This window comes from Myxocyprinus asiaticus, chromosome 1, assembly GCF_019703515.2.
Source record: "Myxocyprinus asiaticus isolate MX2 ecotype Aquarium Trade chromosome 1, UBuf_Myxa_2, whole genome shotgun sequence".
Taxonomy (NCBI): domain Eukaryota; kingdom Metazoa; phylum Chordata; class Actinopteri; order Cypriniformes; family Catostomidae; genus Myxocyprinus; species Myxocyprinus asiaticus.
In genome coordinates, this window is record NC_059344.1 from 39,100,890 (window position 1) to 39,116,794 (window position 15,905).

The 15,905-nt window shown below is 44.4% G+C and overlaps 1 protein-coding gene across 1 annotated transcript in view; it reads left to right on the forward strand.

Annotated features, from left to right (window-relative positions):
* The window catches only part of LOC127442826 (receptor-type tyrosine-protein phosphatase N2-like), a 280,031-nt gene that overhangs the window by 248,328 nt on the left and 15,798 nt on the right, over positions 1-15,905 (forward strand). Inside the window, exons 15-16 of the mRNA XM_051701041.1 lie at positions 3,926-4,073; positions 4,412-4,485. Coding sequence (XP_051557001.1) covers positions 3,926-4,073; positions 4,412-4,485 — 222 coding nt within the window. The remainder of the gene's footprint in view (positions 1-3,925; positions 4,074-4,411; positions 4,486-15,905) is intronic.

Sequence of the window (15,905 nt, forward strand, 5' to 3'; positions counted from 1 at the left end):
TTCTCACACACCTTACAGTCCAGCTGAACCCACAAAAGCTCAATGGAATTAAGATCCATAACACTCTTTTCCAATTATCTGTTGTCCAATGTCTGTGTTTCTTTGCCCACTCGAACATTTTCTTTTTGTTTTTCTATTTCAAAAGTGGCTTTTTCTTTGCAATTCTTCCCATAAGGCCTGCACCCCTGAGTCTTCTCTTTACCCTTGAATATGAAACTGGTGTTGAGCGGGTAGAATTCAATGAATCTGTCAGCTGAGGACATGTGAGGCATCTATTTCTCAAATTAGAGACTCTGATGTACTTATCCTCTTGTTTAGTTGTATCTGGGCCTTCCACATCTCTTTCTGTCCTTGTTAGAGCCAGTTGTCCTTTGTCTTTGAAGACTGTAGTGTACACCTTTGTATGCAATCTTCAGTTTTTTGGCAGTTTCAAGCATTGTATAGCCTTCATTCCTCAGAACAATGATTGACTGAGGAGTTTCGAGAGAAAGCTGTTTCTTTTTTGCCATTTTTTACCTAATATTGACCTTAAGACATGCCAGTCTATTGAATACTGTGGCAACTCAAAAACAAACACAAAGACAATGTTAAGCTTCATTTAACGAACCAAATAGCTTTCAACTGTGTTTGATATTAGTGATTTTCTAGTACCAAATTAGCAATTTAGCATGATTACTCAAGGATAAGATGTTGGAGTGATGGCTGCTGGAAATGGGGCCTGTCTAGATTTGATGAAAAATGACTTTTTTCAAATAGTGATGGTGCTGTTTTTTACATCAGTAATGTCCTGACTATACTTTGTGATCAGTTGAATGCCACTTTGGTGAATAAAAGTACCAATTTCCTTCTGAAACAGCAAAATCGGTACATTATTCCAAACTTTTGGCCGCCAGTGTATTTGCAACAAAGACAGGGTATAAGAGAGAGACAGAGGTTTCATCTTTTATTTAGATCAGATCATCGAAATTATATGGATATTCTCAGTGTGTGTGTGTGTGTGGGCGGGTTTGGGTGGTTTACGAGGAAATCTTTTTAGGTTACAAACAGGTAATTACAAGGGTGTTATGCTATAAATGTGGTTTATGAGGACATTTCTAGTGTCCCCATAATTCAAATCACTTAAAAAACATACTAAACTATGTTTTTTTGAAAATGTAAAAATGCAGAAAGTAATTTGTGAGGGTTAGATTTAGGGGTACAGTTAGGGTTAGGGGATAGAATCTATAAAAGGGTGTAAAAAAAGGGTATAAAAATCATTATGTCTATGGAGAGTCCTCATAAGGATAGCCGCACCAACATGTGTGTGTGTGCTTTAAACAAAAATGTAATGATATGCTGTTTTTAGGACTTATTTAAAAATGCCTACATGCTTAAAGAAGAGATGTGATATTTTGTGAAAGGAAAGAAAAGGGACTGCTCTCCTTCAGACAGAGAAGTACCTGAGAGATTAAATGGTTGGCTGATTGCCAAATCCATCTGTCTCTGATTAAATCAAGCATCATCTTGCTAATAGATGTGGTATTAGAAAAGGCAAATAGAGAGAGTTACTGTTACACATGGGCTCAGAAACACACACACACTCATGACAGATGCTCCATCCCTGTAACAATCCGTGCAAGACACCTACAAACATACATATTCTGCTTCACACATAAAATGACAGCAAATTTTTCTTAAATCAGTAAACTCTTTGGTAAGCACTCACTGACCTGTGTTGTTTAAACGTTTGATATGCAAAAAATATCTAGATTTTTTTCAAAGGTTTCCTTAATTTTCAATCTATCCCTTTTAACCTTGTGTCCATAATGCAGCTAGCAGAAGGTTAGATATATTCCAGAAGAAAAAATTGCCCTCACAACAATCATATTTGGCCACTTACGGTTGGCAATTGTCCACTCACAGCACTCAGTTAGACCTGGAGAAGTAAACTGATTGCAGGATAAGTTGTTTCTCTTGTGATATGTGACAAGAAGGATGGGAATATTTCAGTGCAGCTGCCTGTCTTTGTTTATGATTGTAAAAAGGGCAGTGGTTTTGTGGTAAGGTGAGTATGTCAAGTCAAGTCAATTTAATTTGTATAGCTCTTTTCATAATACATAGTTTCAAAGCAGCTTTACAGAACATCATGCTCTAGTGTGAGCAAGCCAAAACTGGGTGCAGCAAGGAAGAAAAAAAAAACTCCAAGATGTTTAGGTATGATTTTTATGCTTAGCTTCAGGGAGTTTCTGAACTTCTGTGAATTCAGGTATGTGAATGTTATGGAAAATTTGAGTAATACATTCAAATGATAGTAAAAGTTTTTGTTTCCTAAAGCTTGAAGGAAAGCCTTCTGACCAACAGACTTTCTTTTTTCCTCCTCTTTGAGTTAATCTTATTACAGTGGCATTTAATCAAAGTCTTTTCTCCTTCACTAAATAATGAATTCCATATGAACTATAATGACTTCTATTAAATGGCTTGTCACATGGTTCATCATCTCTAAAGACATGGTCTCACAGTGCCTAACACAGTCACTGAACCTACTGCCCACTGTTCTGAGGTGTGCACTTAGCTACTTAATACTGTATATACTGTATATATATATATATATATATATATATATATATATATATATATATATATATATATATCAGTTTGTGATTTCTGTGATGTTATATGAATTATACATTTACAAATATGTTTTAAAAGTGGACTTTTGGAAAGCAGGAATTTAGTGTGTGTCGAAGCCCTATGAGATTATAGATTGCTTTCTCTGTAAGGGCCAAGATGTTAGGTTGTGAGTGTGTAATTTGTTTGCACACAGTGAACTCACGAACACACATACACGTGCTCACAAACACATAAACACAAATAAAAGGTAAACCCTCTCTGGTGGGTTAACAATGGGAAGCCAGAAATAAGCAGCCAAAAAAACAAGACACCAACCGGCAAACAACACTTACACTTACACTCTGGCCAGATAAAGAGTCCTCTGAGATCTCTGTTTCTCTCTGTCCCTCTCTCTCTCTCTCTCTCTCGCTCACTGTCCCCCCCCCCCCTCTCTCTCTCTCTCTCTCTCTCTCTCTCTCTCTCTCTCTCTCTCTCTACTCCCCTTTGTCTCAGTTGAATTCAATTTGGGCTTCTTGGGAAGGCAGCTTAAGCGCAGACAATCTTATCAGCATTTGTGCAAGCAGTGAAAAGGAGTGATTGAAGCAGGCTGAAGAGGCACTGGCATGCCCAGGCCTTTCAGGAGTCTTAATTGCATGTGTGATTGTCAAGACAAGCCCCTTCTTCTAACCCCCTTTCTCTACCTTCTCTACCTCTCTCTCTCTCTCTCTCTCTCTCTCTCTCTCTCTGAGGCTCTCTCTCTTTCTCTATTTCTCACTCCTCTTTTGTGGTGCGTGTTTAGGATTACTGTCTACGATTACTGTGCTGAGTGGGTTTGAGCTCTTGTCTGTCTGAAGGTGGATAGGTGAGTGATTGTATTGTTGGAAAGAAAGAGAGAACAGAAAGCGATAGGTTGGCATTTGAGGTAAAGCTGGATTATAGCAGATGAATGGAAACTTGCTATGGAGCTTTTTACTCGCCGGATTTAAGGAGAGAAGGAGACATAATACAAAAACGTTTACATGGGAAAGCAAATAGCACATGAAACACATAAGCATAAAACCATGGTTCATGCTCATGTAGACATCGCATAAACAGATCAAATATAACTCTTTTATATAAATGTAAATGCTTTACACACGCTTTAGCCTTTCTTGTATTTATTGGGCTGTAATGCTTTTTTTTTCCAATAGTGACACATTGACATTGAGTTAGAGTTTTGCATGTTATTATTGATGCTTTTTTTTTTTTTTTTTTTTTACCATATCATCATTAGGACCTAGAATGCAACTTCTCAAGCTCCCACTCTGTGTCTCTCTTTACCATGTGTCTCATGCAGTCATACATGGAGGATCACCTGCAGAATAAAAACCGTTTGGATAAGGAGTGGGAAGCTCTCTGTAGTTACCAGGCTGAGCCAGCAGCATGTGCAGTGGGTCAGGAGGAACAGAACATCCAGCGCAACTGCCCACATGGTGTCCTTGTGTGTGAGTGTTTCACAAATTTTATCAGCCAGCAAGTGAATTAATATTTGTTTTCTTGTACACTATGTCTGGTATAAAACCTGTAGCACAGCCTGTCACTGGTTAATGCATTCTGCTTTGACCAATAATAATAATTAAAAAAAGATAATGTAAACTGGCCTTTCCCTTGAGTGTTTTTTAATTTGTTTAATTTATATTTGATTGAATTGTGCTTAAAAAGAAGTAAATTCTCTAATAAAGTGTTTACACCTAGTTAAGGTTGTAAATGTGTTACAATTAATATTAATAAATATTAATGCTCTAGTTACATCACAGTCAGTTTCTGTCTCTGAAAAATTTAGATGATCACTCCAGAGTCATTCTGAAGCCGGAGAATAACCAGTCCAGATCTGATTACATCAACGCCAGTCCCATTGTGAGTATCCAAATGTCCTGGTTACTTTCGTAACCTCCGTTCCCTGATGGAGGGAACGAGACTTTGTGTCGATGTAGTGACACTAGGGGTCACTCTTGGGAGCCCCAAACACCTATACTTTTTTGAAAAAAGGCCAATGAGAATTGGCGAGTGGAATTTGCATGCCACTCCCCCGGACATATGGGTATAAAAGGAGCTGGTATGCAACCACACATTCAGGTTTTGTGTTCAGGAGCCGAGACCAGGTCTTGGCCATTTCAGCGGGTAGTTCAGCATTGTGGCAAGAGGGACACAACGTCTCGTTCCCTCCATCAGGGAATGGAGGTTACGAAAGTAACCAGGACGTTCCCTATCTGTCACTCACTAGACGTTGTGTCGATGTAGTGACACTAGGGGTCCCTATACAAAACACCACAACTATCTGAACTGTGTAACGTGAACTGGTGGTGTGTGATGGGCAGACCGCTGTGTGCCTCGTAGCCAGCACACCAGGCCGTCACGTAACCTCCCCCAACTCTCTTATGAGCGTCGAATGGTCCATCAGGAACAAGTTGACTGCCCAACTATAGGGACAGGCTAGCCCAGCCGAGGCCTCTTTCCCTCTCTTTTCTCCCCAAAAAGAGCGGAATTTGTTAACTGACTGGGAGCCATAAATGTCTGCATCGGGGGGTGTCCCTCCCAAGGGGAAGACACAGCGGAGACCACACTCCGCCCAAAAAGGGGGGGGGGGCGGTATTTTGAGTGGAATACATCACATGGTCTTACCGAGTCTTGTCAGAAGTATGTCATGTGGAGAGGTTCCATGGTAGGTCCTACCCGAAGGGGGAGGAGTTTCTACAGAGCATAGCAACCAGGGGCAGATGGGCCTCTGCCCAAGGAAGACGCAGTTTGCCAACAGGGAAACGATTTTGCGGAAGATATCACATGGGGTCGCCTTCAGGGAACCAGCACATGTGGAGCACCTACCTCTACAGGGTCTCATTAGCACACGTACTGGGCCGGCAGCGAGTTTCTCCGCAAACTCAACTGCCAGAGGGCTAAGGAGGAAAGTCATCCAGGGATCACAGTCTGTGAACATGACTGGGAGTCAAGAGCGTACGTCTTCATCTCAAGGGAGGCGAAAGGCGCTATGCGCAAGCGGTACACCCGGCCAGCTGTCCCGGAACTTACCTGCTCGTGCCTGCCAATACACGGGATGAGACCAGCTCAACCCAGAGATTGTAGAACCTCGCAAAGGTGTTGGGTGTTGCCCAGCCCGCTGCTCTGCAGATGTCTGCCAAAGAGGCGCCACTGGCCAGGGCCCAGGAGGCCGCCACACTCCTGGTAGAGTGGGCTCATAACCCCGCAGGGGGTGGCACGTCCTGAGCCTGATATGCCATCGCGATGGTGTCAATGACCCAGTGGGCAATCCCTTTGCGCTTCCTTTCTGCTGTCCACCAAAGCAGACAAAGAGCTGCTCAGAGCTTCTAAGGCTCTGTGTGCGATCTGTGTGATAGATGCGTAAAGCTTGCACCAGACACAGCAACGCCAAGGCTGGGTCTGCCTCCTCCTGGGGCAGCGCTTGCAGGTTCACCACCTGATCCCTAAAAGGGGTCGTGGGAACCTTGTGCACATAGCCCGGTTGGGGTCTCAGGATCACGTGAAAGTAACCCGGACCAAACTCCAGACACGATTCGCTGACAGAGAATGCCTGCAGGTCCCCTACCCTTTTGATGGAAGTGAGCGCAGTCTTCAAAGAGAGTGCCTTAAGCTCAGCTGACTCCAAGGGCTCAAAGGGAGCTCCCTGTATGAGGGTGAAATGATGAGCTGAAATAGCAGCTACATACACCTTCAAGGTGGAGGGGGACTCTCCTGCAGGAAGGGAAGCACCGATCCGACTGCACATCTCTGGGGGTCTTCGCATCAGGAAGAACACCATTTAGCGAACAGACGCCACTTCAAGGCATACAGGCGCCTCGTAGAGGGAGCCCTAGCCTGAGTGATCCTGTCTACCACCATGGGTGGTAGGCCACTTAGGTCTTCTGCATCCTGTCCATGGGCCAGACATGGAGATTCCAGAGGTCTGGTCACGGGTGCCAGATGGTGCCCTGTCCCTGAGAAAGAAGGTCCTTCCTCAGGGGAATTTGTCAGGGGGGGGCTGTCGTGAGGAGCATGAGATCCAAGAACCACATCTGCGTGGGCCAGTAGGTTGCAACTAGGATGACCTTCTCCTCGTCCTCCCTGACCTTGCAAGTAGGCTCACTGGGGGAAACGCATATTTGCGTAGTCCAGGGGGCCAGCTGTGTGCCAGCACATCTATACCGAGGGGTGCCTCGGTCATGGCATGCCAAAGCGGGCAGTGGGAGGATTCCCGGGAAGCAAAAAGGTCTACATGTGCTCGACCGAATCGACTCCAAATCAGCTGGACCACCTGAGGGTGGAGTCCCCACTCTCCCCTGAGGGTAACCTGACGTGACAGCGCATCTGCTGCTGTGTTGAGGTCGCCCGGGATTTGAGTGGCTCGTAGCGACTTGAGGCGCTGCTGACTCCAGAGGAGGAGATGGCGGGCGAATTGTAACTTGCAACGGGAGCGTAGACTGCCTTGACGGTTGATGTATGCTACCATCGCTGTGTTGTCCGTCCGGACCAACACGTGCTTGCCCTGGATCAATGGCCGGAACCTCTGCAGGGTGAGCAGTACTGCCAACAACTCTAGGCAGTTGATGTGCCAATGCAGCCGTGGGCCAGTCCAGGAGTCGGCGGCTGTGTGCCCGTTGCATACGGTGCCCCAGCCCATCTTGGAGGCGTCTGTTGTAACCACGACATACCTGGAGACCTGCTCTAGGGGAACCCCTGCCCGTAGAAATGCAAGGTCAGTCCAAGGACTGAAGAGGCGGCGACAGATTGGCATGATGGCCACGTGATGTGTCCTGCGGCGCCATGCCCATCTCGGGACTCGAGTCTGAAGCCAGTGCTGAAGCGGTCTCATATGCATCAACCCGAACGGTGTGGCCACCCCTGAGGATGCCATATGCCCCAGGAGCCTCTGAAACAGTTTCAGTGGAACCGCTGTCCTCCGTCTGAACACTTTCAGACAGTTCAGCACCAACTGTGTGCGCTCATTCGTGAGGCGCGCTGTCATTGTGACTGAGTCCAACTCCAAACCGAGAAAAGAGATGCTCTGAATCGGGGAGAGCTTGCTCTTTTCCCAGTTGACCTGAAGCCCCAGTCGGCTGAGGTGCCGGAGCACAAGGTCCCTGTTTGCGTACAGCAACTCTCGAGAGTGAGCTAGGATTAGCCAGTCATCAAGATAGTTGGGGATGTGGATGCCCACTTCCCTTAGCGGGGCAAGGGCTGCCTCTGTGACCTTCATGAAGACGCGAGGGGACAAGGACAGGCCCAGGGGAGGACCTTGTACTGGTACGCCTGGCCTTCGAAGGCAAACCGCAGGAAGGGTCTGTGTCGAGGTAAGACCAAGACGTGGCAGTACGCGTCCTTCAGGTCTACCACCGCGAACCAATCTTGATGCCGGATGCTCGTTAGAGTGCGTTTTTGCATCAGCATCTTGGACGGGAGTCTGTGCAAAGCCCAGTTCAGTACTCGCAGGTCCAGTATTGGTCGCAACCCACCGTTTTTCTTCAGTATGATGAAGTAAGGGCTGTAGAACCCTTTCTTCATCTCGGCTGGAGGGATAGGCTCTATCGCGCCCTTGCGCAGAAGGGTAGCAATTTCCGCACGCAAGGTAGCGTCGTTCTCGCCCTTTACCGAGGTGAAGCGGACGCCGCTGAACCTGGGCGGGCGCCTGGTGAACTGAATCGCGTAGCCGAGTCGGACGGTCTGGGTCAGCCATCGCGACGGGTTGGAAAGCATGAGCCACGTGCCCAAACTCCGGGCGAGGGGGACCAAGGGAATGATCACGTCGGACATACCGGCGGGTGGGGCCTCGCGGCGGGGCGGAGCTCAAGGTGCCACGTGGCCGTGGTGAGTCTAGGGACATCGAAGCACTTACCTGGCTCCTGCCGCCCACCATAAGATTGGCCGAGGAGGCGGGAGGAGGAATCTTGTCCCGGTAGTCTACTGGAACCAATCCCATGTGGACGTGTTTGTGCCACAGCTGGGCGCACAGGGGCGGGGGGTCCGCCGCTGGAGCGCCATACCTGCCAAAATGGAACAGTGGACGGTGGTCGTGACGACGGCCGTGCACACTGGATATGTGACCCAGGAGATGAGGGAACCATTCTTTTGTCAGGCTTTTGAGTGCCACTGCCACCTAGGCATGTGACGACAAAAGATTCTCCTCCCAGCCCTCCACCGGGGGATGGAGTTGTCTGTCGACCAGCCCCAGAGAAGTGGGTCTCCTCAACCCTGGGTCGCCCGTCTCGGGGGTGCTTTGAAGCCTTCCCCGGGTTCTTAGTGGCTGGCCGCGAGACGGTTGGCATCTGCTTCCTGCGGTGGGCTCCACGCTAGGGCTGGGCCACGGGGGCGGGCTGCGGCAGAGCCGGTGATGTTGCTGCAGGAGGATGCCCTTGGCGACGAGCAGACAGGGTACGGGGTCTTAAGCCGCTCCGGGACAGGATATGTTGCAAGGCCTCCGTCTTCTTCTTCACAGGCCACAGTCGTCAGGGATGACGTAAACCTACAGGCCCTGGATGAGAGCCTTGGGTGCCCACGCCAGGTGGCGGCGCTCTGCGGACACAAGTGCTCCGCGAGCACCTTATCCATCTGGGGACCCCCTGGCCGCTAAACCATTTAGGGTAGTGAGAGCGGGGGAGCTGAAAGACCGGGACCGGGCAGTGAAAGGTGCCTCCCACGATCTTGTCAGCTCCTCATGCACTTCTGGGAAGAAAGGAACGGGGGCGGGGCGTGGCCGTGGGCGGCGCCCCGAGCCCAGGAACCAATCATCGAGCCACAAGGGTTCAGGAGAGAGTGGAGGGTTCCACTCAAGCCCAACGCTCATGGCCGCCCGGGAAAGCATGTCATTTCCACATCGGCGTGAGACTGGGCGACCGTTCCCGAAGGAGGAAGCCCAGCCGAAGCCTTTGCGTCAGACTGGACGAGCCCGCTCTCTGATGCTGCGCTCGATAACTCATTGTCTTCCCGAGCTCCGAATGAGAAGCCGAACTCGCGCTGAGACGAGCCGACGGTCTCGTGCGAGAGCCCGATCGGGGCAAGCGAGCGTGCTGGGGAATGGGAGGTCTGTGGGGGGATACCCGGCGGAGGTGGTCCCATTGATATACCCAAATCGTCCCCAGTGCTAACCGACACGGCCTCAAATCCGTAGGTTGAAGGACTGGTGCGGGGAGCCGCTGGGGTGGCTTGCTTTTCTTACGAAAGCAAGCCGTGACCGCAATGTTGCCATGGTCATGTTCTCGCAATGAGGACATGACTCATCCACGAACGATGTCTCCACGTGGGCAGTGCCCAGACACGTAAGACAGTGATCGTGGCCGTCAGAAGCGGAGAAAAAAACGACCAACCAGGAATAACACAAAAATGGAAAGGCATCTTTAAAAAGACGTTCCGTGTGTGTGCCGCTCTTTTTGTGAATGAAAATATACTCTTTTATAATGTACTCTCTTATTTTCGCTCTGCCGAAGCACCCAGGGGCGTTCTCTGCACTCCACGGGTGCAGAGGAGGAGAAGCCGCTGAAATGCGCCGTAAATCCAGCAGTTTTGAGGGGCGTCTTTGGAGGGAATTAAATTCAGTGCACTGAATACAACCGCTCGGCTCCAAAGAGAAAATCTGAATGAGTGGTTGCATACCAGCTCCTTTTATACCCGTATGTCTGGGGGAGTGGCATGCAAATTCCACTCGCCAATTCTCATTGGCCTTTTTTCAAAAAAGCATAGGTGATTGGGGCTCCCAAGAGTAACCCCTAGTGTCACTACATCAACACAACGTCGAGTGAGTGAGTGACAGATAGGGAACTCTATTTTAACATATTCTACATATTGTACTTTATCTTGAAAGTAATAAAGTCAAGTCCTACAGGTAGTTAAAACCAACATAGTCTCATGAGAACTCATAATACTTAATACGAGATGGCGAAATCAGAAGATATTGTACGACCAACCAATCTACGAGCTTTGTAAATTGAAACGTCTGTGAGCAAATTTGGCTACTCATTCCATATTTATGTTGGCGTGTTGAAGGATTTTTTCTAAACCGAGTCCAAAATTTCTAACACTAACTCCTCCTAGAGCTTTTAAGTTACATCCACCAAACTTGGCACAGACCTTCAGACTGTTCTGGAATAGTGTGCTGTGTCTTCAGATGGGCCAATAGCCCTTATTCACAGCAGCGCCATCTTTGATTTTTGATGGGAATGACAACGAGGCCGTGAGGGATAGATGTACATTCTCTTCAATGGGATGTACTTTAAAAGGGTCAAGAAATGCTCTCTGTTACAGTTTCATTATCTTTCCTGAGGTCCACTGATAATGTTAGTAAAGTTTTATTTCACCAAAACATTAATAATTTTGTAATATATGATAATTTTCGACTCCGTCTCTGACCATCTTTCTGAAAAGCTTGATTTTTGCATCTGCTCCTCCTTTAAACTTCAGTGTAAACGCCCTCTGTTATGATTGGCTAACAGCATGCAGCCCCTCAAATTCACCTATTTTTTAAACTCAATCAGAAGAGAATAAACAAGCACCAGAACACTAGAAATGTACATTTCATGGTTTACACACAACGCACATCCAACACATTGCATATGAATATATTACACGATTCATCTCAAGCACAAATGTTAACACTCATACCCTGTCTACACTGGACGCTATAATCAGTGATGCAATGATGATGGAAGCGTCCGTTGTGGTGCATCATGCCAACAGTAAACAAACAGGTATCCCGTTCCATTTTGCACTGGTGCTACTACTGCCAACAAAACAAAGGAACGTTTCAAAAAGTTTTTGTCGACGCGCCGGTGTAGACAGTCACAAGCCATTGCGTTGCATTGCATCGTGTCAATGGGCCAATGCGCCCGGTGTACACAGTGTGTCAGTATCATAAACAATCATGACATTTGAAATATTCATGAATGGAACTGTTTACTTAGGTTTTTTAATGGGTCCAGTAGTGTTTTTAACTGCCCCATATCCTTCAATGACAATTCCTTGGCATAGACTTGTTTTATGTCTGCTTCACAAGATGCACACATCCAGTTTATCATCCTGCACTGAGGTGCACATCGCCGGAAACAAATCAAAATGGTCAAAGATGTCCATCTAGTGTGTGTTTACATACACCAACAATTAAAATTAGCGCTGATAGGTGAAAGAACAATTTGTTGAGCATTTAAAGCAACAAAACAACAGGAACCACAATAGCTGATGAAACTAATTCAAATCTAAACCAAACTACATAAGTCTTTTAATCTGCTTTAAATTGCTATAAAGTGTCTGTCTGTATATCTATCTAGGTGGCTGTTTGTTTTACAGTAATTTCTGTACACAATTAAACTTAAAACTTTTAAAACTAGTTTAAACTTAAAATTTCAGGCTATGTCAAGCTAACATCAAAGTTTGTCTTGACAAACTTTATCTGTCTAGTTATTTATGCAATACAAATGACTGATGTATGCCATTAAACTAGAAAACACTTCCCTTGTCTCGTTCTGAACCACATTGTTCTCTTTCTTCCGTGCCACATAAAAGTTATTTCCCTATTAAAATCATTGTAGGGTTTAAAGTTTGGGCTAGGAGTTAAACGTAGGTAAAATCATAATAACATTGTTGGTTCATTTATTTTTCTCTTATTTTTGAATGAGCCATCTCGTGCGATTACGCCATCTAATACTATAATTGCTATTAAGATGAGCTTTTTCAGTGCATAGTATTTATGTCTGTTTGTGCCACTTGCTTGGACTATGCCAGGTTCACTTCCTTTTTTTTACCCCTCACTTGAAATTAGAGGGTTACTGTTTATTTTATTCATTGCTCATACATATTTTTTTTTCCTCCTCTTCTTTCTTTGCTCTGTGGATCAACAGTGGCTGTTGACTGTTCTCATACTGTTTAATATGCTCTTTCATGTATATGTAAAAGCACAGACACTGAATGAAAATAATTACAAAGAGACACAAAAACCTTACTTGTAAAAGTAGGTTAAAATAGTTCATCATTCTTTTCTAAAACATAATCAAAAATAAAAACGTTTCACTATGGCAGACAAATATGGTTAAAAGAAAGTAGCCACACTGTGGACAGATATTCATCTACCAGTGAAAGTTGTGTATGATATTAAAAACAAACCACACAAAAGATTTCTAAAGATTTCAGAATGTTGAGCCTTATGGTGACACTAGGGCATTTTTTAAATGTAAATTCAGACTGTGATGTCATCACCACCAAAGACACAATACAAGACCTGCAATTTCTGTTTTTGTCACTTAATCAGTACATAAACATAATGTTTATCGATATTATACCTGTGTAGGAAATATCACACTGAGAATGTCAAACTGAGTAATTGTTCATGCTGTTATTTTTGGATTTGTAAAAAGAAGAACGAATGAACGTTGCATTGTTTACAAATGTTACATTACATTTAAAAAGCACTTTTCTGACACTACATTCAAAGCACTTTACACAGTGAACAGGGGACTCTCCTTAACCACCACCAGTGTGCAGCATCTACCTGGATGATGCGACGGCAGCCATAGTGCACCAGTTCACTCACCATATACCAGCTACTGGTGGAGAGGAGAGAACAGAGTTATAGAACCAGTTAATGGATGGGGATTATTAGGAGGCCATGATTGAGAAGGGCCAATGACAGGAAATTTGGCCAGGACACCAGGGTTACACCCCTACTCTTTACAAGAAGTGCCCTGGGATTTTTAATGACCACAGGGAGTCAGGACCTCAGTTTAACATCACATCCAAAGGACAGTGCCTTTTTATAGAATAGTGTCCCCATCACTATACTGGGGCATTGTGACCCACACAGACCACAGGGTGAGCACCCCCTGCTGGCTTCCCTAATACCTCTTCCAGCAGCAACCTTAGTTTTCCCCAGGAGGTCTCCCATCCAGGTACTGACCAGGCTCAACCCCACTTAGCTTCAGTGGGTAACAGTCTTGAGCTACAGGGTGATATGGCTGCTGAAGAAACAAAAACCGCGAGTCAGCATTCCCTCACTGAGGGTTTCGCGCTGCAGACTGTGTTGGGTGCACTGATCCACTTGTGCAGAGACAAATGCATGAAGGCGCAGTAATTAAAGCGCAGCAGGGATTTGACAATGTGTATTTCATAAACTGTGATGATTATGTCTGTCAGCTTCTTTCTCATTAGCTGCAAGAAAACAAAATGGCCTCAAAGTAAATCATTCGTGATATTTTTTCTGAACCTCCTCACACCAACACCCTCGCCACCAGTTTTGGTGACTGAGTAACTATATTTTTTCTTTTTCCATGTCTCTCGCTTTCCAACACACTCTCACGGCGAAATCGTAAGGATTCGTACGACTTTTCAGAATTTGGCTAATTCATATGATATCGTACGACTGCACTCGTATGAATTCGTACAACTTTCTCTACAGCTAATGACGTCGCTGGACATCATTTCCATCTAATACATGACAATTACTTGCTTCTTTCATACACAACAGCTTCCTATCATGTTTATACACTCTCCTGATCGGTTAAGTTTAGATAAGGCGTTTGGGGCAGGGCATAATATTAGTTTTTCTCAATTGCTTTGGCTCATTTTTTGAAACAGTCTTAACATTCTCTAAACTGTAAGTGCAATTGTCACAACTGTTTTATGGGATATCACAACTCTATTGCATGTCTGCAAAATGTAGTAACTCACCCAAAACATTTAATTCATGCTTTAAAACCTAGTTATTGTGTCAGTAAATTGGCCAATGCCACCAAAACGAAAAGTTTCTTTGTCATCATGTGAGCCATACTGGTCAAAAATGTTTAGATGTTTTTCACTATGGCAGTCAACCCTGGAAATGTTTGTTATATACAAATTTCATTTTTGTTCTACTTGTTTGTTGACACTGACTGCTTACTGTACTATACAAGAATGTCAGTTTTGTCTAGCTGAATGCTATTGTGTATCACACTGAGCTTTTTAGATACCGATTTCAACAGTAGGTAAAAGTTTACTGGGAAAAGTCAATATTGTACAATACTGTAGTACACAGAAAAGGGATATGCACATTTGTATGTATACAGTACATTTATTTTTGTAGCAATGTGTTACATGTAAACAGACAATTCACATTTGATTGTCCATTTTTACACATTTCTTACATGTAAAGTCATATACAGTGAACAGAAAATTGCCAGAAAATGACATCCATGCAAACAATGAAAAAACCTGCAATAACAATAAATTGTACCTCCTCACAGTACGTAACATTACAAGTTCCCATCTTCTTGGTGGACATCCTGTCACTCTTGTTGGTCTGGCCAGAGATTTAGCAGACATCACAAAATTTCCATGTCATAGATATTTATGGAATATACGTGCATGTCTGACAGATTTTGATAATTGAATGGATCATTGTGTATGTGATGGCTCACACAATGAAATAATGTTTAGAAGTTGTGATGATTATGATCATTTCACTGAGAATAAACTCATCAGTTTTGATCAGCAAGCCATGTGCATTTAGTTATTGTGCAAACTGTAGACAATTATACGTAGTCTTTTGCACACATGTGCCAAAACACGTGCAATTTGTTAAATTAATAAGAAATTCAAATCTGGTGTGAACAAGAACTAATTGTTCATAGATTTGAACTTAAAGTTTTGAAATAAACTATAATTCTCATTCGAGAATTGAGCCAAAGCAATTGAGAAAAACTGTAATAAGCATGTCCTTAACGCCCGGTGCGCGGAACTCGCGCTTACTTCCGCATTAGACATCCGGGCATTTGCACGTGATGAAATTGTACAAATTTATACAAACGAAATAGCCAACTCGTAAAATATGTACAAATTTTCATGAGATACCCCCACAAACACAAAACAACATCACGAGTGTTATAAAGCCTTTCAGATGGTGTGATCCAATCTTTCATATAAATAAACAAGCATTTAGTTATTTGGTGAAATTTAGCAACTTGTTGAAGGGTTGTCCAGTTTAAAGGGTAGAATAACGTAGAAGAACTTTTAGTCCATTCATTTAGACTCCTATGGATTTTGATTTGCCATACCAAATATTCCACATACGGATTAAGGAGTTCAGTATTTACAATAAATGAAATATCCTGCAAACATTCTAAGAAAAATTAATTCTGTCCTAATTTTCAGTGATATTTTAGCTGATATTTTTCACTTGTAAGGCATTCCTGGATGCTGAGTTTTCTGAAAAACTGATACAAATCTCAGCTTAAAGTAAATAGATTTTAAGAGCATTATCATCTCTCTGAGTGTGAAATGACAAAGATATTATAATAACTATAATAACACCC